The 23110-nt window shown below is 52.3% G+C and overlaps 1 protein-coding gene across 1 annotated transcript in view; it reads right to left on the minus strand.

The window, feature by feature from the left end:
• LOC140399448 (V-type proton ATPase subunit S1-like) overlaps positions 1-23110 on the minus strand; it is a 64831-nt gene that overhangs the window by 22590 nt on the left and 19131 nt on the right. Inside the window, exons 2-3 of the mRNA XM_072489024.1 lie at positions 4495-4621; positions 4323-4397 (exon numbers count right to left, since the gene is read on the minus strand). Coding sequence (XP_072345125.1) covers positions 4323-4397; positions 4495-4621 — 202 coding nt within the window. The remainder of the gene's footprint in view (positions 1-4322; positions 4398-4494; positions 4622-23110) is intronic.

Consider the following 23110-nt stretch of genomic DNA (forward strand, 5'->3'; position numbering starts at 1 on the left):
GTGTTATACAGTGAGACACCCGTCCCCACCAGTACTGTACCCCAGTGTTATACAGTGACAGACCCATCCCCACCAGTACTGTACCCCAGTGTTATACAGTGAGACACCGGTCCCCACCAGTACTGTACCCCAGTGTTATACAGTGACAGACCCATCCCCACCAGTACCGTACCCCAGTGTTATAGAGACACCCATCCCCACCAGTACTGTACCCCAGTGTTATACAGTGACACACCCGTCCCCACCAGTACTGTATCCCAGTGTTACACAGTGACAGACCCATCCCCACCAGTACTGTACCCCAATGTTATGCAGTAACAGATCTAACACCACCAGTACTGTACCCCAGTGTTACACAGTGACAGACCCATCCCCACCAGTACTGTACCCCAGTGTTATACAGTGACAGGCCCGTCCCCACCAGTACTGTACCCCAGTGTTATACAGTCACAGACCCATCCCCACCAGTACTGTACCCCAGTGTTATACAGTGACAGACCCATCCCCACCAGTACTGTACCCCAGTGTTATACAGTGACAGACCCATCCCCACCAGTACTGTACCCCAGTGTTATAGAGAGACACCCGTCCCCACCAGTACTGTACCGCAGTGTTATACAGTGAGACACCCATCCCCACCAGTACTGTACCCAGTGTTATAGTGAGACCCGTCCCACCAGTACTGTATCTCAGTGTTAAACAGTGACAGACCGGTCCCGAGTACTGTACCCCAGTGTTAAACAGTGACAGACCCGTCCCCACCAGTACTGTACCCCAGTGTTATACAGTGACAGACCCGTCCCCACCAGTACTGTACCCCAGTGTTATACAGTGAGACACCCGTCCCCACCAGAACTGTACCCCAGTGTTATACAGTGACAGACCCGTCCCCACCAGTACTGTACCCCAATGTTATAGAGAGACACCCGTCCCCACCAGTACTGTACCCCAGTGTTATACAGTGACAGACCCGTCCCCACCAGTACTGTACCCCAGTGTTATACAGTGAGACACCCGTCCCCACCAGAACTGTACCCCAGTGTTATACAGTGACAGACCCATCCCCACCAGTACTGTACCCCAGTGTTATACAGTGAGACACCCGTCCCCACCAGTACTGTATCCCAGTGTTACAGTGACAGACCCATCCCCACCAGTACTGTACCCCAGTGTTATACCGTGACTGACCCGTCCCCACCAGTACTGTACCCCAGTGTTATGCAGTGACAGACCCATCCCCACCAGTACTGTACCCCAGTGTTATACAGTGACAGACCCGTCCCCACCAGTACTGTACCCCAGTGTTATAGAGAGACAGACCCGTCCCCACCAGTACTGTACTCCAGTGTTATACAGTAACAGACTTGTCCACACCAGCACTGTACTCCAGTGTTATACAGTGACAGACCCGTCTCCACCAGTACTGTACTCCAGTGTTATTCAGTGAGACACCCATCCCCACCAGTACTGTACCCAGTGTTAAACAGTGACAGACCCGTCCCACCAGTCCTGTACCCCAGTGTTAAACAGTGACAGACCCGTCCCCACCAGTACTGTACCCCAGTGTTATACAGTGAGACACCCGTCCCCACCAGTACTGTACCCCAGTGTTATACAGTGACAGACCCATCCCCACCAGTACTGTACCCCAGTGTTATACAGTGAGACACCCGTCCCCACCAGTACTGTATCCCAGTGTTATAGAGACACCCGTCCCCACCAGTACTGTATCCCAGTGTTACACAGTGACAGACCCATCCCCACCAGTACTGTACCCCAATGTTATGCAGTAACAGACCCAACACCACCAGTACTGTACCCCAGTGTTATACAGTGACAGACCCATCCCCACCAGTACTGTACCCCAGTGTTATACAGTGACTGACCCATCCCCACCAGTACTGTACCCCAGTGTTATACAGTGACAGACCCATCCCCACCAGTACTGTACCCCAGTGTTATAGAGAGACACCCGTCCCCACCAGTACTGTACCCCAGTGTTATACAGTGAGACACCCATCCCCACCAGTACTGTACCCAGTGTTATAGTGAGACCCGTCCCACCAGTACTGTATCCCAGTGTTAAACAGTGACAGACCGGTCCCCACCAGTACTGTACCCCAGTGTTAAACAGTGACAGACCGGTCCCGAGTACTGTACCCCAGTGTTAAACAGTGATAGACCCGTCCCCACCAGTACTGTACCCCAGTGTTATACAGTGACAGACCCGTCCCCACCAGTACTGTACCCCAGCGTTATACAGTGACAGACCCATCCTCACCAGTACTGTACCCCAGTGTTATACCGTGACTGACCCGTCCCCACCAGTACTGTACCCCAGTGTTATGCAGTGACAGACCCATCCCCACCAGTACTGTACCCCAGTGTTATAGAGAGACACCCGTCCCCACCAGTACTGTACTCCAGTGTTATACAGTAACAGACTTGTCCACACCAGTACTGTACTCCAGTGTTATACAGTGAGACACCCATCCCCACCAGTACTGTACCCAGTGTTAAACAGTGACAGACCCGTCCCACCAGTCCTGTACCCCAGTGTTAAACAGTGACAGACCCGTCCCCACCAGTACTGTACCCCAGTGTTATACAGTGAGACACCCGTCCCCACCAGTACTGTACCCCAGTGTTATACAGTGACAGACCCATCCCCACCAGTACTGTACCCCAGTGTTATACAGTGAGACACCCGTCCCCACCAGTACTGTACCCCAGTGTTTAGAGACACCCGTCCCCACCAGTACTGTATCCCAGTGTTACACATTGACAGACCCATCCCCATCAGTACTGTACCCAAGTGTTATACAGTGACAGACCCATCCCCACCAGTACTGTACCCCAATGTTATGCAGTAACAGACCAACACCACCAGTACTGTACCCCAGTGTTATACAGTGACAGACCCATCCCCACCAGTACTGTACCCCAGTGTTATACAGTGACAGACCCATCCCCACCAGTACTGTACCCCAGTGTTATACAGTGACAGACCCATCCCCACCAGTACTGTACCCCAGTGTTATAGAGAGACACCCGCCCCCACCAGTACTGTACCCCAGTGTTATACAGTGAGACACCCATCCCCACCAGTACTGTACCCCAGTGTTATAGTGAGACCGGTCCCCACCAGTACTGTACCCCAGTGTTTAACAGTGACAGACCGGTCCCGAGTACTGTACCCCAGTGTTAAACAGTGACAGACCCGTCCCCACCAGTACTGTACCCCAGTGTTATACAGTGACAGACCCGTCAACACCAGTACTGTACCCCAGCGTTATACAGTGACAGACCCATCCTCACCAGTACTGTACCCCAGTGTTATACAGTAACAGACCCATCCCCACCAGTACTGTACCCCAGTGTTATACAGTGACAGACCCGTCTCCACCAGTACTGTACCCCAGTGTTAAACAGTGATAGACCCGTCCCCACCAGTACTGTACCCCAGTGTTATTCAGTGACAGACCCGTCCCACCAGTACTGTACCCCAGTGTTATACAGTGACAGACACGTCCCCACCAGTACTGTAACCCAGTGTTATACAGTGACAGACCCGTCCCCACCAGTACTGTACCCCAGTGTTAAACAGTGACAGACCCGTCCCCACCAGTACTGTACCCCAGTGTTAAACAGTGATAGACCCGTCCCCACCAGTACTGTACCCCAGTGTTATACAGTGACAGACCCGTCCCCACCAGTACTGTACCCCAGTGTTATACAGTGACAGACCCGTCCCCACCAGTACTGTACCCCAGTGTTATACAGTGATAGACCCGTCCCCACCAGTACTGTCCCCCAGTGTTATACAGTGACAGACCCGTTCCCACCAGTACTGTACCCCAGTGTTATACAGTGACAGACCCGTCCCCACCAGTACTGTGCCCCAGTGTTATAGTGACAGACCCGTCCCCACCAGTACTGTACCCCAGTGTTACACAGTGACAGACCCGTCCCCACCAGTACTGTACCCCAGTGTTATACAGTGACAGACCCGTCCCCACCAGTACTGTACCCCAGTGTTATACAGTGACAGACCCGTCCCCACCAGTACTGTACCCCAGTGTTAAACAGTGACAGACCCGTCCCCACCAGTACTGTAACCCAGTGTTATACAGTGACAGACCCGTCCCCACCAGTACTGTACCCCAGTGTTATACAGTGATAGACCCGTCCCCACCAGTACTGTACCCCAGTGTTATACAGTGACAGACCCGTCCCCACCAGTACTGTACCCAGTGTTATACAGTGATGACCCGACCCACCAATAATGTACCCCAGTGTTATGTAGTGACAGATGCTGGTACCTGTACGTTGGGGAAGGCATTTTCTTGCTTGTTGCCGTACGCCCCTCCATAGACGGTGAAATCGTCAACGCTGAGCTGGGAACAAGGACAAAACAAAAACGGTCAGCGGTCTGAGGCGAGCTGACAGCGTGGAATTCTCCACCGGCCGGCCGGCACGCGCCAGCTCGCTCACCTTGTCCTGCAGGAATAAAACGACAGTCTTGGGGCCTTTGTTGAGAGCTGGATTCAGGTAGGAGGAGAGCTGGACACTTGAGAGGATATGACCTTCATTCGGAGAGTCCTGTGGACGCCAGAGGGAGCTGGGAAAACACACACACAAGAGTTTAAACAAAGGGCTAACTCAGCATCTGCCTCTCTCCGCGGACTCCATTCGAGCACACTTTGACAGTGACATTCCCCGGTTCTAATTAATAATTTTAAAAAAATAATCCACAAGTAGGCTCGCATTCACACTGCAATGGAGTTACAGTGTAAATCCCCTAGTCGCCACATTCCGGCGCCTGTTCCGGTCTACAGAGGGAGAATTCAGAGTGTCCAATTCACCTAACAGCACGTATTTCGGGACTTGTGGGAGGAAACCGGAGCACCCGGAGGAAACCCACGCAGACACGGGGAGAACGTGCAGACTCCGCACAGACAGTGACCCAAGCGGGAATCGAACCTGGGACCCTGGCGCTGTGAGGCGACGGTGCTAACCACTGTGCTAATGTGCTGCTCTCACCCTCCCACCTCTCTCTCCAAAGATGCCATTGTGTTAATTATCCATCTGCCCATCCAACACACAGGAGCAGAAATTCCCAACGGAATATTGGGAAGAGGGAAGCAATAATTTTATGGTCCTCCCTTCAAACTCGGTAATTTCCCTCCAACTGAACATTGCATAGACCGACGACATGATCGCGGTTCAGACCGTTTCCATAACGACCGACCACGCCGCTCCCGGGTAAGACTCGGAGGTGAAGCCAGTCCATTCACAACCTCGGTGTCACGGTTGACCCCCGAGATGGGTTTCTGACCTCATGCCTGCACCATCACCAAGACCGCCCCCCCGCGTAACGTCGCCCAACTCCACCCCCCCCCCCCCGTCTCAACACATCCGCTGTGGGAGCCCTCAGCCGCACCTTCGTTACCACCACACTCCACTATTCTGTCGCGCTCTCAGTCTACCCCAGCAGCCCATAATTCACCCATACCCACCATCACAGCTTCCGAAGTCAGATTGGCCTTCCTGAAAGTGAACCCTCGGAAGGCGACGGGCCCGGACGGGATCCCTGGTCGTGCACTCAGAGCCTGCGCGGCCCAGCTGGCAGAGGTATTCACGGACATCTTTAACCTGTCCCTACTCCACTCCGAGGTCCCCACCTGCTTCAAGAAGACCACCATCATACCGGTACCAAAGAAGAACCAGGCAACGTGCCTCAATGACTACCGACCAGTGGCCCTGACTTCAGTCGTAATGAAGTGCTTCGAGAGGTTGATCATGAAGCGCATCACCTCCATACTCCCAGAACGCCATGATCCACTGCAATTCGCATACCGCTGCAACCGGTCCACATCAGACGCCATCTCCCTGGCCCTACACTCATCCCTAGAGCATCTCGAAAACAAGGACTCCTACATTAGACTCCTATTTATTGACTACAGCTCCGCTTTCAACACCATAATCCCAGCCAAGCTCATATCAAAGCTCCAAAACCTAGGACTTGGCTCCCCACTCTGCAACTGGATCCTCGATTTTCTGACCAACAGACCACAATCAGTAAGAATGAACAACAACACCTCCTCCATAATAGTCCTCAACACCGGCGCCCCGCAAGGCTGCGTACTTAGCCCCCTACTCTACTCCCTGTACACACACAACTGCGTGGCAAAACTTGGTTCCAACTCCATCTACAAGTTTGCTGACGATACGACCATAGTGGGCCGGATCTCGAATAACGATGAGTCAGAATACAGGAGCGAGATAGAGAACCTAGTGGAATGGTGCAGCGACAACAATCTCTCCCTCAATACCAGCAAAACTAAAGAGCTGGTAATTGACTTCAGGAAGCAAAGTACTGTACACACCCCTGTCAGCATCAACGGGGCCGAGGTGGAGATGGTTAGCAGTTTCAAATTCCTAGGGGTGCACATCTCCAAAAATCTGTCCTGGTCCACCCACGTCGACGCTACCACCAAGAAAGCACAACAGCGCCGATACTTCCTCAGGAAACTAAGGAAATTCGGCATGTCCACATTGACTCTTAACAACTTTTACAGATGCACCATAGAAAGCATCCTATCGGGCTGCATCACAGCCTGGTATGGCAACTGCTCGGCCCAGGACCGCAAGAAACTTCAGAGTCGTGAACACCGCCCAGTCCATCACACGAACCTGCCTCCCATCCATCTACCCTGGGGAAAGCGGGCAGCATAATCAAAGACCCCTCCCACCCGGCTTACTCACTCTTCCAACTTCTTCCATCGGGCAGGAGATACAGAAGTCTGAGAACACGCACGAACAGACTCAAAAACAGCTTCTTCCCCACTGTCACCAGACTCCTAAATGACCCTCTTATGGACTGACCACATTAACACTACACCCTGTATGCTTCACCCGATGCCAGTGCTTGTGTAGTTACATTGTATATGTTGTGTTGCCCTATTATGTATTTTCTTTTAATCCCTTTTCTTCTCATGTACTTAATGATCTGTTGAGCTGCTCGCAGAAAAATACTTTTCACTGTACCTCGGTACACATGACAATAAACAAATCCAATCCAATCCTAGGGAATCTTCAGCTCACCCCAAACTGGGTCCCTGGTCCTGTGTGACAGCAATGCTAACCATATCCTTGTAGAGAAATCCCTCCATTAACCCCCCCCCTTATCACTGTAACCTCTTCCAGTCCCTACAACCCTCCCTATCTCTGTAACCTCCACCAGTCCCTACAACCCTCCCTATCTCTGTAACCTCCACCAGTCCCTACAACCCTCCCCATCTCTGTAACCTCCACCAGTCCCTACAACCCTCCCTATCTCTGTAACCTCCACCAGTCCCTATAACCCTCCCTATCTCTAACCTCCTCCAGTCCCTACAACCCTCCCTATCGCTGTAACCTCCTCCAGCTCCTATAACCCTCCCTATACCTAACCTCCTCCAGTCCCGACAACCCTCCCTATCTCTGCAACCTCCTCCAATCCCTACAACCCTCCCCATCTCTGTAACCTCCTCCAGCTCCTACAACCCTCCCTATCTCTGTAACCTCCTCCAGTCCCGACAACCCGCCGTATCGCTGCAACCTCCTCCAGCCCCTACAACGCTCCCTATCTCTGTAACCTCCTCCAGCTCCTATAACCCTCCCTATCTCTAACCTCCTCCAGTCCCGACAACCCGCCCTATCTCTGCAACCTCCTCCAATCCCTACAACCCCCTCTATCTCTGTAACCTCCTCCAGCCCCAAAACCCTCCCTATCTCTGTAACCTCCTCCAATCCCTACAACCCTCCCCATCTCTGTAACCTCCTCCAGCCCCTACAACCCTCCCCATCTCTGTAACCTCCTCTAGTCCCTACAACCCTCCCTATCTCTAACCTCATCCAGCCCCTACAACCGTCCCGATCTCTGTAACCTCCTCCAGCCCCTCTTCCCCTCCCTACCTTCCTGTGTGAGCTGGCTCCATTTCCACCCATCTCTCCTTTACGATGCGACTTGAAAACTAATCGTTTTGACGGGCTTTTGTTCGCCGTCCCTGATATCTCCATCTGTTGCTCGTGGGTCAGATTCTGCCTGATATTTCCTCCTGTGAAACGCCTCGGGGGGGGGGGGGGGGGGGGGAGGTTTGACTGGGTTAAATGCATTATGAAAATGCAAGGTGTTTTTAAGTTTTATTTATGGGATGCCAGCGTCACTGGGTTGGGCCCTCATTTATTGCCCGTTCCCAATTGCCCTCCATTTCCCAGGGCAGTTAAGAGTCAATCAGGGTTCCTTCCTTAAAAGGACACCATGTGAAGCAAGACGACAAGGGCTTCAAGGTCATCATCAGGCTTTCACTTCCAGATTTTCATTGAAAACAGGTTTTCACCACCTGCCATGACAGGGTTTGAAGCTGGGTGCCGTGATCTTACCCTGCGCCTCGGGATCACTGGCCCAGTGACAATAACACTGGGCCACCACCTGCCACACTGCAAACCTGCCCGCCTGCTTCGAGACACTTAGCGGCCGAGGCGGGAAAGAAGGACGGCTTAATCGAGGAAGTGAAAATGTGCTCTGTGGCAAGGAAATACAGCATTAGGCAAATGTGTCGGCACTGGCTTCAAATCAGCCTCTCAGATACCAGCTCCTATCTGTCAGTCCTCACATCCCATGTACCGTTTGATGAGGACAGTGTAGAGCGAGCTTTACTCTGTATCTAACCCCGTGCTGTACCTGTCCTGGGAGTGTTTGATCGGGACAGTGTAGAGGGAGCTTTACTCTGTATCTAACCCCGTGCTGTACCTGTCCTGGGAGTGTTTGATGGGGACAGTGTAGAGGGAGCTTTACTCTGTATCTAACACCGTGCTGTACCTGTCCTGGGAGTGTTTGATGGGGACAGTGTAGAGGGAGCTTTAGTCTGTATCTAACCCTGTGCTGTACCTGTCCTGGGAGTGTTTGATGGGGACAGTGTAGAGGGAGCTTTACTCTGTATCTAACCCCGTGCTGTACCTGTCCTGGGAGTGTTTGATGGGGTCAGTGTAGAGGGAGCTTTACTCTGTATCTAACCCCGTGCTGTACCTGTCCTGGGAGTGTTTGATGGGGACAGTGTAGAGGGAGCTTTACCCTGTACCTAACCCCGTGCTGTACCTGTCCTGGGAGTGTTTGATGGGGACAGTGTAGAGGGAGCTTTACTCTGTATCTAACCCCGTGCTGTACCTGTCCTGGGAGTGTTTGATGGGGTCAGTGTAGAGGGAGCTTTACTCTGTATCTAACCCCGTGCTGTACCTGTCCTGGGAGTGTTTGATGGGGACAGTGTAGAGGGAGAATTACTCTGTATCTAACCTTGTGCTGTACCTGTCCAGTGTGTGTTTGATGGGGACAGGTTGAAGGGAGCTTTACTCTGTATCTAACCCCGTGCTGTATCTGTCCTGGGAGTGTTTGATGTGGACAGTGTAGAGGGAGCTTTACTCTGTATCTAACCCCGTGCTGTACCTATCCTGGGAGTGTTTGATGGGGACAGTGTAGAGCGAGCTTTTCTCTGTATCTAACCCCGTGCTGTACCTGTCCTGGGAGTGTTTGATGGGGACAGTGTAGAGGGAGCTTTACTCTGTATCTAACCCCGTGCTGTACCTGTCCTGGGAGTGTTTGATGGGGACAGTGTAGAGGGAGCTTTACTCTGTATCTAACCCCGTGCTGTATCTGTCCTGGGAGTGTTTGATGTGGACAGTGTAGAGGGAGCTTTACTCTGTATCTAACCCCGTGTTGTACCTATCCTGGGAGTGTTTGATGGGGTCAGTGTAGAGGGAGCTTTTCTCTGTATCTAACCCCGTGCTGTCCCTGTCCTGGGAGTGTTTGATGGGGACAGTGTAGAGCGAGCTTTACTCTGTATCTAACCCCGTGCTGTCCCTGTCCTGGGAGTGTTTGATGGGGATAGTGTAGAGGGAGCTTTACTCTGTATCTAACCCCGTGCTGTACCTGTCCTGGGAGTGTTTGATGGGGACAGTGTAGAGGGAGCTTTACTCTGTATCTAACCCCGTGCTGTACCTGTGCTGGGAGTGTTTGATGTGGACAGTGTAGAGGGAGCTTTACTCTGTATCTAACCCCGTGTTGTACCTATCCTGGGAGTGTTTGATGGGGTCAGTGTAGAGGGAGCTTTTCTCTGTATCTAACCCCGTGCTGTCCCTGTCCTGGGAGTGTTTGATGGGGACAGTGTAGAGCGAGCTTTACTCTCTATCTAACCCCGTGCTGTACCTGTCCTGGGAGTGTTTGATGGGGACAGTGTAGAGGGAGCTTTACTCTGTATCTAACCCCGTGCTGTACCTGGCCTGGGAGTGTTTGATGGGGACAGTGTAGAGGGAGCTTTACTCTGTATCTAACCCCGTGCTGTACCTATCCTGGGAGTGTTTGATAGGGACAGTGTAGAGGGAGCTTTACTCTGTATCTAACCCCGTGCTGTACCTGTCCTGGGAGTGTTTGATAGGGACAGTGTAGAGGGAGCTTTACTCTGTATCTAACCCCGTGCTGTACCTGTCCTGGGAGTGTTTAATGGGGACAGTGTAGAGGGAGCTTTACTCTGTATCTAACCTCGTGCTGTACCTGTCCTGGGAGTGTTTGATGGGGGCAGTGTAGAGGGAGCTTTACTCTGTATCTAACCCCGTGCTGTGCCTGTCCTGGGAATGTTTGATGGGGACAGTTTAGAGGGAGCTTTACTCTGTATCTAACCCCGTGCTGTTCCTGTCCTGGGAGTGTTTGATGGGGACAGTGTAGAGGGAGCTTTACTCTGTATCTACCCCCGTGCTGTACCTGTCCTGGGAGTGTTTGATGGGGACAGTGTAGAGGGAGCTTTACTCTGTATCTAACCCCGTGCTGTACCTGTCCTGGGAGTGTTTGATGGGGGCAGTGTAGAGGGAGCTTTACTCTGTATCTAACCCCGTGCTGTTCCTGTCCTGGGAGTGTTTGATGGGGACAGTGTAGAGGGAGCTTTACTCTGTATCTACCCCCGTGCTGTACCTGTCCTGGGAGTGTTTGATGGGGACAGTGTCGAGGGAGAATTACTCTGTATCTAACCTCGTGCTGTACCTGTCCTGGGAGTGTTTGATGGGGACAGTGTAGAGGGAGAATTACTCTGTATCTAACCCCGTGCTGTGCCTGTCCTGGGAATGTTTGATGTGGACAGTGTAGAGGGAGCTTTACTCTGTATCTAACCCCGTGCTGTTCCTGTCCTGGGAGTGTTTGATGGGGACAGTGTAGAGGGAGCTTTACTCTGTATCACACCCCGTGCTGTACCTGTCCTGGGAGTGTTTGATGGGGGCAGTGTAGAGGGAGCTTTACTCTGTATCTAACCCCGTGCTGTACCTGTCCTGGGAGTGTTTGATGGGGACAGTGTAGAGGGAGCTTTACTCTGTATCTAACCCCGTGCTGTACCTGTCCTGGGAGTGTTTGATGGGGACAGAGTAGAGGGAGCTTTACTCTGTATCTAACCCCGTGCTGTTCCTGTCCTGGGAGTGTTTGATGGGGACAGTGTAGAGGGAGCTTTACTCTGTATCACACCCCGTGCTGTACCTGTCCTGAGAGTGTTTGATGGGGACAGTGTAGAGGGAGCTTTACTCTGTATCTAACTCCGTGCTGTACCTGTCCTGGGAGTGTTTGATGGGGACAGTGTAGAGGGAGCTTTACTCTGTATCTTACCCCGTGCTGTACCTGTCCTGGGAGTCTTTGATGAGGACAGTGTAGAGGGAGCTTTACTCTGTATCTAACCCCGTGCTGTACCTGTCCTGGGAGTGTTTGATGGGGACAGTGTAGGGGGAGCTTTACTCTGTATCTAACCCCGTGCTGTACCTGTCCTGGGAGTGTTTGATAGGGACAGTGTAGAGGGAGCTTTACTCTGTATCTAACCCCGTGCTGTACCTGTCCTGGGTGTGTTTGATAGGGACAGTGTCAAGGGAGCTTTACTCTGTATCTAACCCCGTGCTGTACCTGTCCTGGGAGTGTTTGATAGGGACAGTGTAGAGGGAGCTTTACTCTGTATCTAACCCCATGCTGTACCTGTCCTGGGAGTGTTTGATAGGGACAGTGTAGAGGGAGCTTTACTCTGTATCTAACCCCGTGCTGTACCTGTCCTGGGAGTGTTTGATAGGGACAGTGTAGAGGGAGCTTTACTCTGTATCTAACCCCGTGCTGTACCTGTCCTGGGAGTGTTTGATGGGGACAGTGTAGAGGGAGCTTTACTCTGTATCTAACCCCGTGCTGTACCTGTCCTGGGAGTGTTTGATGGGGGCAGTGTAGAGGGAGCTTTACTCTGTATCTAACCCCGTGCTGTGCCTGTCCTGGGAATGTTTGATGGGGACAGTGTAGAGGGAGCTTTACTCTGTATCTACCCCCGTGCTGTACCTGTCCTGGGAGTGTTTGATGGGGACAGTGTAGAGGGAGCTTTACTCTGTATCTAACCCCGTGCTGTACCTGTCCTGGGAGTGTTTGATGGGGGCAGTGTAGAGGGAGCTTTACTCTGTATCTAACCCCGTGCTGTTCCTGTCCTGGGAGTGTTTGATGGGGACAGTGTAGAGGGAGCTTTACTCTGTATCTACCCCCGTGCTGTACCTGTCCTGGGAGTGTTTGATGGGGACAGTGTAGAGGGAGAATTACTCTGTATCTAACCTCGTGCTGTACCTGTCCTGGGAGTGTTTGATGGGGACAGTGTAGAGGGAGAATTACTCTGTATCTAACCCCGTGCTGTGCCTGTCCTGGGAATGTTTGATGTGGACAGTGTAGAGGGAGCTTTACTCTGTATCTTACCCCGTGCTGTACCTGTCCTGGGAGTCTTTGATGAGGACAGTGTAGAGGGAGCTTTACTCTGTATCTAACCCCGTGCTGTACCTGTCCTGGGAGTGTTTGATAGGGACAGTGTAGAGGGAGCTTTACTCTGTATCTAACCCCGTGCTGTACCTGTCCTGGGAGTGTTTGATAGGGACAGTGTAGAGGGAGCTTTACTCTGTATCTAACCCCGTGCTGTACCTGTCCTGGGTGTGTTTGATAGGGACAGTGTCGAGGGAGCTTTACTCTGTATCTAACCCCGTGCTGTACCTGTCCTGGGAGTGTTTGATAGGGACAGTGTAGAGGGAGCTTTACTCTGTATCTAACCCCATGCTGTACCTGTCCTCTGAGTGTTTGATAGGGACAGTGTAGAGGGAGCTTTACTCTGTATCTAACCCCGTGCTGTACCTGTCCTGGGAGTGTTTGATAGGGACAGTGTAGAGGGAGCTTTACTCTGTATCTAACCCCGTGCTGTACCTGTCCTGGGAGTGTTTGATGGGGACAGTGTAGAGGGAGCTTTACTCTGTATCTAACCCCGTGCTGTACCTGTCCTGGGAGTGTTTGATGGGGGCAGTGTAGAGGGAGCTTTACTCTGTATCTAACCCCGTGCTGTGCCTGTCCTGGGAATGTTTGATGGGGACAGTGTAGAGGGAGCTTTACTCTGTATCTACCCCCGTGCTGTACCTGTCCTGGGAGTGTTTGATGGGGACAGTGTAGAGGGAGCTTTACTCTGTATCTAACCCCGTGCTGTACCTGTCCTGGGAGTGTTTGATGGGGGCAGTGTAGAGGGAGCTTTACTCTGTATCTAACCCCGTGCTGTTCCTGTCCTGGGAGTGTTTGATGGGGACAGTGTAGAGGGAGCTTTACTCTGTATCTACCCCCGTGCTGTACCTGTCCTGGGAGTGTTTGATGGGGACAGTGTAGAGGGAGAATTACTCTGTATCTAACCTCGTGCTGTACCTGTCCTGGGAGTGTTTGATGGGGACAGTGTAGAGGGAGCTTTACTCTGTATCTAACCCCGTGCTGTTCCTGTCCTGGGAGTGTTTGATGGGGACAGTGTAGAGGGAGCTTTACTCTGTATCACACCCCGTGCTGTACCTGTCCTGGGAGTGTTTGATGGGGACAGTGTAGAGGGAGCTTTACTCTGTATCTAACCCCGTGCTGTACCTGTCCTGGGAGTGTTTGATGGGGACAGTGTAGAGGGAGCTTTACTCTGTATCTAACCCCGTGCTGTACCTGTCCTGGGAGTGTTTGATGGGGACAGAGTAGAGGGAGCTTTACTCTGTATCTAACCCCGTGCTGTTCCTGTCCTGGGAGTGTTTGATGGGGACAGTGTAGAGGGAGCTTTACTCTGTATCTAACCCAGTGCTGTACCTGTCCTGGGAGTGTTTGATGGGGACAGTGTAGAGGGAGCTTTACTCTGTATCTAACCCCGTGCTGTACCTGTCCTGGGACTGTTTGATGGGGACAGTGGAGAGGGAGCTTTACTCTGTATCACACCCCGTGCTGTACCTGTCCTGAGAGTGTTTGATGGGGACAGTGTAGAGGGAGCTTTACTCTGTATCTAACCCCGTGCTGTACCTGTCCTGGGAGTGTTTGATGGGGCAGTGCAGAGGGAGCTTTACTCTGTATCTAACCCCGTGCTGTACCTGTCCTGGGAGTGTTTGATGGGGCAGTGCAGAGGAGCTTTACTCTGTATCTAACCCCGTGCTGTACCTGTCCGGGGAGTGTTTGTTGGGGACAGTGTAGAGGGAGCTTTACTCTGTATCTAACCCCGTGCTGTACCTGTCCTGGGAGTGTTTGATGGGGGCAGTGTAGAGGGAGCTTTACTCTGTATCTAACCCCGTGCTGTTCCTGTCCTGGGAGTGTTTGATGGGGACAGTGTAGAGGGAGCTTTACTCTGTATCTACCCCCGTGCTGTACCTGTCCTGGGAGTGTTTGATGGGGACAGTGTAGAGGGAGAATTACTCTGTATCTAACCTCGTGCTGTACCTGTCCTGGGAGTGTTTGATGGGGACAGTGTAGAGGGAGCTTTACTCTGTATCTAACCCCGTGCTGTTCCTGTCCTGGGAGTGTTTGATGGGGACAGTGTAGAGGGAGCTTTACTCTGTATCTAACCCCGTGCTGTACCTGTCCTGGGACTGTTTGATGGGGACAGTGGAGAGGGAGCTTTACTCTGTATCACACCCCGTGCTGTACCTGTCCTGAGAGTGTTTGATGGGGACAGTGTAGAGGGAGCTTTACTCTGTATCTAACCCCGTGCTGTACCTGTCCTGGGAGTGTTTGATGGGGCAGTGCAGAGGGAGCTTTACTCTGTATCTAACCCTGTGCTGTACCTGTCCTGGGAGTGTTTGATGGGGCAGTGCAGAGGAGCTTTACTCTGTATCTAACCCCGTGCTGTACCTGTCCGGGGAGTGTTTGTTGGGGACAGTGTAGAGGGAGCTTTACTCTGTATCTAACCCCGTGCTGTACCTGTCCTGGGAGTGTTTGATGGGGCAGTGCAGAGGGAGCTTTACTCTGTATCTAACCCCGTGCTGTACCTGTCCTGGGAGTGTTTGATGGGGCAGTGCAGAGGGAGCTTTACTCTGTATCTAACCCCGTGCTGTACCTGTCTTGGGAGTGTTTGATGGGGACAGTGTAGAGGGAGCTTTACTCTGTATCTAACCCCGTGCTGTACCTGTCCTGGGAGTGTTTGATGGGGACAGTGTAGAGGGAGCTTTACTCTGTATCTAACCCCGTGCTGTTCCTGTCCTGGGAGTGTTTGATGGGGACAGTGTAGAGGGAGCTTTACTCTGTATCTAACCCCGTGCTGTACCTGTCCTGGGACTGTTTGATGGGGACAGTGGAGAGGGAGCTTTACTCTGTATCACACCCCGTGCTGTACCTGTCCTGGGAGTGTTTGATGGGGACAGTGTAGAACGAGCTTTACTCTGTATCTAACCCCGTGCTGTACCTGTCCTGGGAGTGTTTGATGGGGACAGTGTGGAGGGAGCTTTACTCTGTATCTAACCCCGTGCTGTACCTGTCCTGGGAGTGTTTGATGGGGACAGTGTAGAGGGAGCTTTACTCTGTATCTACCCCCGTGCTGTACCTGTCCTGGGAGTGTTTGATGGGGACAGTGGAGAGGGAGCTTTACTCTGTATCTAACCCCGTGCTGTACCTGTCCTGGGAGTGTTTGATGGGGTCAGTGTAGAGGGAGCTTTACTCTGTATCTAACTCCGTGCTGTACCTGTCCTGGGAGTGATGGATGGGGACAGTGTAGACGGAGGTTTACTCTGTATCTACTCCGTGCTGTACCTGTCCTGGGAGTGTTTGATGGGGACAGTGTAGAGGGAGCTTTACTCTGTATCTAACCCCGTGCTGTACCTGTCCTGGGAGTGTTTGATGGGGAGAGTGTAGAACGAGCTTTACTCTGTATCTAACCCCGTGCTGTACCTGTCCTGGGAGTGTTTGATGGGGACAGTGTAGAGGGAGCTTTACTCTGTATCTAACCCCGTGCTGTACCTGTCCTGGGAGTGTTTGATGGGGACAGTGTAGAACGAGCTTTACTCTGTATCTAACCCCGTGCTGTACCTGTCCTGGGAGTGTTTGATGGGGACAGTGTAGAACGAGCTTTACTCTGTATCTAACCCCGTGCTGTACCTGTCCTGGGAGTGTTTGATGGGGACAGTGTAGAGGGAGCTTTACTCTGTATCTAACTCCGTGCTGTACCTGTCCTGGGAGTGTTTGATGGGGACAGTGTAGAGGGAGCTTTACTCTGTATCTAACCCCGTGCTGTACCTGTCCTGGGAGTGTTTGATGGGGACAGTGTAGAACGAGCTTTACTCTGTATCTAACCCCGTGCTGTACCTGTCCTGGGAGTGTTTGATGGGGACAGTGTAGGGGGAGCTTTACTCTGTATCTAACCCCGTGCTGTACCTGTCCTGGGAGTGTTTGATGGGGACAGTGTAGAGGGAGCTTTTCTCTGTATCTAACCCCGTGCTGTACCTGTCCTGGGAGTGTTTGATGGGGACAGTGTAGGGGGAGCTTTACTCTGTATCTAACCCGGTGCTGTACCTGTCCTGGGGGTGTTTGATGTGGACAGTGTAGAGGGAGCTTTACTCTGTATCTAACCCCGTGCTGTACCTGTCCTGGGAGTGTTTGATGGGGACAGTGTAGAGGGAGCTTTACTCTGTATCTAACCCCGTGCTGTACCTGTCCTGGGAGTGTTTGGTGGGGACAGTGTAGAGGGAGCTTTTCTCTGTATCTAACCCCGTTCTGTACCTGCCTGGGAGTGTTTGATGGGGACAGTGTAGTGGGAGCTTTACTCTGTATCTAACCCCGTGCTGTGCCTGTCCTGGGAGTGTTTGATGGGGACAGTATAGAGGGAGCTTTACTCTGTATCTAACCCCGTGCTGTAGCTGCCCTGGGAGTGTTTGATGGGGACAGTATAGAGGGAGCTTTACTCTGTATCTAACCCCGTGCTGTACCTGTCCTGGGAGTGTTTGATGGGGACAGTGTAGAGGGAGCTTTTCTCTGTATCTACCCCCGTGCTGTACCTGTCCTGGGAGTGTTTGATGGGGACAGTGTAGAGGGAGCTTTACTCTGTATCTAACCCCGTGCTGTACCTGTCCTGGGAGTGTTTGATGGGGACAGTGTAGAGGGAGCTTTACTCTGTATCTGACCCCATGCTGTACCTGTCCTGGGAGTGTTTGATGGGGACAGTGTAGAGGGAACTTTACTCTGTATCTAACCCTGTGCTGTACCTGTCCTGGGAGTGTTTGATGGGGACAGTGTAGAGGGAGCTTTACCCTGTATCTAACCCTGTGCTGTACCTGTCCTGGGAGTGTTTGATCGGGACAGTGTAGAGGGAGCTTTACTCTGTATCTAACCCCGTGCTGTACCTGTCCTGGGAATGTTTGATGGGGACAGTGTAGAGGGAGCTTTACTCGGTATCTAACCCCGTGCTGTACCTGTCCTGGGAGTGTTTGATGGGGACAGTGTAGAGGGAGCTTTACTCTGTATCTAACCCCGTGCTGTATCTGTCCTGGGAATGTTTGATGGGGACAGTGTAGAGGGAGCTTTACTCTGTATCTAACTCCGTGCTGTACCTGTCCTGGGAGTGTTTGATGGGGACAGTGTAGAGGGAGCTTTACTCTGTATCTAACCCCGTGCTGTACCTGTCCTGGGAGTGTTTGATGGGGTCAGTGTAGAGGGAGCTTTACTCTGTATCTAACTCCGTGCTGTACCTGTCCTGGGAGTGTTTGATGGGGACAGTGTAGAACGAGCTTTACTCTGTATCTAACCCCGTGCTGTACCTGTCCTGGGAGTGTTTGATGGGGACAGTGTGGAGGGAGCTTTACTCTGTATCTAACCCCGTGCTGTACCTGTCCTGGGAGTGTTTGATGGGGACAGTGTAGAGGGAGCTTTACTCTGTATCTACCCCCGTGCTGTACCTGTCCTGGGAGTGTTTGATGGGGACAGTGGAGAGGGAGCTTTACTCTGTATCTAACCCCGTGCTGTACCTGTCCTGGGAGTGTTTGATGGGGTCAGTGTAGAGGGAGCTTTACTCTGTATCTAACTCCGTGCTGTACCTGTCCTGGGAGTGATGGATGGGGACAGTGTAGACGGAGGTTTACTCTGTATCTACTCCGTGCTGTACCTGTCCTGGGAGTGTTTGATGGGGACAGTGTAGAGGGAGCTTTACTCTGTATCTAACCCCGTGCTGTACCTGTCCTGGGAGTGTTTGATGGGGAGAGTGTAGAACGAGCTTTACTCTGTATCTAACCCCGTGCTGTACCTGTCCTGGGAGTGTTTGATGGGGACAGTGTAGAGGGAGCTTTACTCTGTATCTAACCCCGTGCTGTACCTGTCCTGGGAGTGTTTGATGGGGACAGTGTAGAACGAGCTTTACTCTGTATCTAACCCCGTGCTGTACCTGTCCTGGGAGTGTTTGATGGGGACAGTGTAGAACGAGCTTTACTCTGTATCACACCCCGTGCTGTACCTGTCCTGGGAGTGTTTGATGGGGACAGTGTAGAGGGAGCTTTACTCTGTATCTTACCCCGTGCTGTACCTGTCCTGGGAGTCTTTGATGAGGACAGTGTAGAGGGAGCTTTACTCTGTATCTAACCCCGTGCTGTACCTGTCCTGGGAGTGTTTGATGGGGACAGTGTAGGGGGAGCTTTACTCTGTATCTAACCCCGTGCTGTACCTGTCCTGGGAGTGTTTGATAGGGACAGTGTAGAGGGAGCTTTACTCTGTATCTAACCCCGTGCTGTACCTGTCCTGGGTGTGTTTGATAGGGACAGTGTCAAGGGAGCTTTACTCTGTATCTAACCCCGTGCTGTACCTGTCCTGGGAGTGTTTGATAGGGACAGTGTAGAGGGAGCTTTACTCTGTATCTAACCCCATGCTGTACCTGTCCTGGGAGTGTTTGATAGGGACAGTGTAGAGGGAGCTTTACTCTGTATCTAACCCCGTGCTGTACCTGTCCTGGGAGTGTTTGATAGGGACAGTGTAGAGGGAGCTTTACTCTGTATCTAACCCCGTGCTGTACCTGTCCTGGGAGTGTTTGATGGGGACAGTGTAGAGGGAGCTTTACTCTGTATCTAACCCCGTGCTGTACCTGTCCTGGGAGTGTTTGATGGGGGCAGTGTAGAGGGAGCTTTACTCTGTATCTAACCCCGTGCTGTGCCTGTCCTGGGAATGTTTGATGGGGACAGTGTAGAGGGAGCTTTACTCTGTATCTACCCCCGTGCTGTACCTGTCCTGGGAGTGTTTGATGGGGACAGTGTAGAGGGAGCTTTACTCTGTATCTAACCCCGTGCTGTACCTGTCCTGGGAGTGTTTGATGGGGGCAGTGTAGAGGGAGCTTTACTCTGTATCTAACCCCGTGCTGTTCCTGTCCTGGGAGTGTTTGATGGGGACAGTGTAGAGGGAGCTTTACTCTGTATCTACCCCCGTGCTGTACCTGTCCTGGGAGTGTTTGATGGGGACAGTGTAGAGGGAGAATTACTCTGTATCTAACCTCGTGCTGTACCTGTCCTGGGAGTGTTTGATGGGGACAGTGTAGAGGGAGAATTACTCTGTATCTAACCCCGTGCTGTGCCTGTCCTGGGAATGTTTGATGTGGACAGTGTAGAGGGAGCTTTACTCTGTATCTTACCCCGTGCTGTACCTGTCCTGGGAGTCTTTGATGAGGACAGTGTAGAGGGAGCTTTACTCTGTATCTAACCCCGTGCTGTACCTGTCCTGGGAGTGTTTGATAGGGACAGTGTAGAGGGAGCTTTACTCTGTATCTAACCCCGTGCTGTACCTGTCCTGGGAGTGTTTGATAGGGACAGTGTAGAGGGAGCTTTACTCTGTATCTAACCCCGTGCTGTACCTGTCCTGGGTGTGTTTGATAGGGACAGTGTCGAGGGAGCTTTACTCTGTATCTAACCCCGTGCTGTACCTGTCCTGGGAGTGTTTGATAGGGACAGTGTAGAGGGAGCTTTACTCTGTATCTAACCCCATGCTGTACCTGTCCTCTGAGTGTTTGATAGGGACAGTGTAGAGGGAGCTTTACTCTGTATCTAACCCCGTGCTGTACCTGTCCTGGGAGTGTTTGATAGGGACAGTGTAGAGGGAGCTTTACTCTGTATCTAACCCCGTGCTGTACCTGTCCTGGGAGTGTTTGATGGGGACAGTGTAGAGGGAGCTTTACTCTGTATCTAACCCCGTGCTGTACCTGTCCTGGGAGTGTTTGATGGGGGCAGTGTAGAGGGAGCTTTACTCTGTATCTAACCCCGTGCTGTGCCTGTCCTGGGAATGTTTGATGGGGACAGTGTAGAGGGAGCTTTACTCTGTATCTACCCCCGTGCTGTACCTGTCCTGGGAGTGTTTGATGGGGACAGTGTAGAGGGAGCTTTACTCTGTATCTAACCCCGTGCTGTACCTGTCCTGGGAGTGTTTGATGGGGGCAGTGTAGAGGGAGCTTTACTCTGTATCTAACCCCGTGCTGTTCCTGTCCTGGGAGTGTTTGATGGGGACAGTGTAGAGGGAGCTTTACTCTGTATCTACCCCCGTGCTGTACCTGTCCTGGGAGTGTTTGATGGGGACAGTGTAGAGGGAGAATTACTCTGTATCTAACCTCGTGCTGTACCTGTCCTGGGAGTGTTTGATGGGGACAGTGTAGAGGGAGCTTTACTCTGTATCTAACCCCGTGCTGTTCCTGTCCTGGGAGTGTTTGATGGGGACAGTGTAGAGGGAGCTTTACTCTGTATCACACCCCGTGCTGTACCTGTCCTGGGAGTGTTTGATGGGGACAGTGTAGAGGGAGCTTTACTCTGTATCTAACCCCGTGCTGTACCTGTCCTGGGAGTGTTTGATGGGGACAGTGTAGAGGGAGCTTTACTCTGTATCTAACCCCGTGCTGTACCTGTCCTGGGAGTGTTTGATGGGGACAGAGTAGAGGGAGCTTTACTCTGTATCTAACCCCGTGCTGTTCCTGTCCTGGGAGTGTTTGATGGGGACAGTGTAGAGGGAGCTTTACTCTGTATCTAACCCAGTGCTGTACCTGTCCTGGGAGTGTTTGATGGGGACAGTGTAGAGGGAGCTTTACTCTGTATCTAACCCCGTGCTGTACCTGTCCTGGGACTGTTTGATGGGGACAGTGGAGAGGGAGCTTTACTCTGTATCACACCCCGTGCTGTACCTGTCCTGAGAGTGTTTGATGGGGACAGTGTAGAGGGAGCTTTACTCTGTATCTAACCCCGTGCTGTACCTGTCCTGGGAGTGTTTGATGGGGCAGTGCAGAGGGAGCTTTACTCTGTATCTAACCCCGTGCTGTACCTGTCCTGGGAGTGTTTGATGGGGCAGTGCAGAGGAGCTTTACTCTGTATCTAACCCCGTGCTGTACCTGTCCGGGGAGTGTTTGTTGGGGACAGTGTAGAGGGAGCTTTACTCTGTATCTAACCCCGTGCTGTACCTGTCCTGGGAGTGTTTGATGGGGGCAGTGTAGAGGGAGCTTTACTCTGTATCTAACCCCGTGCTGTTCCTGTCCTGGGAGTGTTTGATGGGGACAGTGTAGAGGGAGCTTTACTCTGTATCTACCCCCGTGCTGTACCTGTCCTGGGAGTGTTTGATGGGGACAGTGTAGAGGGAGAATTACTCTGTATCTAACCTCGTGCTGTACCTGTCCTGGGAGTGTTTGATGGGGACAGTGTAGAGGGAGCTTTACTCTGTATCTAACCCCGTGCTGTTCCTGTCCTGGGAGTGTTTGATGGGGACAGTGTAGAGGGAGCTTTACTCTGTATCACACCCCGTGCTGTACCTGTCCTGGGAGTGTTTGATGGGGACAGTGTAGAGGGAGCTTTACTCTGTATCTAACCCCGTGCTGTACCTGTCCTGGGAGTGTTTGATGGGGACAGTGTAGAGGGAGCTTTACTCTGTATCTAACCCCGTGCTGTACCTGTCCTGGGAGTGTTTGATGGGGACAGAGTAGAGGGAGCTTTACTCTGTATCTAACCCCGTGCTGTTCCTGTCCTGGGAGTGTTTGATGGGGACAGTGTAGAGGGAGCTTTACTCTGTATCTAACCCAGTGCTGTACCTGTCCTGGGAGTGTTTGATGGGGACAGTGTAGAGGGAGCTTTACTCTGTATCTAACCCCGTGCTGTACCTGTCCTGGGACTGTTTGATGGGGACAGTGGAGAGGGAGCTTTACTCTGTATCACACCCCGTGCTGTACCTGTCCTGAGAGTGTTTGATGGGGACAGTGTAGAGGGAGCTTTACTCTGTATCTAACCCCGTGCTGTACCTGTCCTGGGAGTGTTTGATGGGGCAGTGCAGAGGGAGCTTTACTCTGTATCTAACCCCGTGCTGTACCTGTCCTGGGAGTGTTTGATGGGGCAGTGCAGAGGAGCTTTACTCTGTATCTAACCCCGTGCTGTACCTGTCCGGGGAGTGTTTGTTGGGGACAGTGTAGAGGGAGCTTTACTCTGTATCTAACCCCGTGCTGTACCTGTCCTGGGAGTGTTTGATGGGGCAGTGCAGAGGGAGCTTTACTCTGTATCTAACCCCGTGCTGTACCTGTCCTGGGAGTGTTTGATGGGGCAGTGCAGAGGGAGCTTTACTCTGTATCTAACCCCGTGCTGTACCTGTCTTGGGAGTGTTTGATGGGGACAGTGTAGAGGGAGCTTTACTCTGTATCTAACCCCGTGCTGTACCTGTCCTGGGAGTGTTTGATGGGGACAGTGTAGAGGGAGCTTTACTCTGTATCTAACCCCGTGCTGTATCTGTCCTGGGAATGTTTGATGGGGACAGTGTAGAGGGAGCTTTACTCTG

Source organism: Scyliorhinus torazame, chromosome 22, assembly GCF_047496885.1.
Source record: "Scyliorhinus torazame isolate Kashiwa2021f chromosome 22, sScyTor2.1, whole genome shotgun sequence".
NCBI classification, from domain to species: Eukaryota; Metazoa; Chordata; class Chondrichthyes; order Carcharhiniformes; family Scyliorhinidae; genus Scyliorhinus; species Scyliorhinus torazame.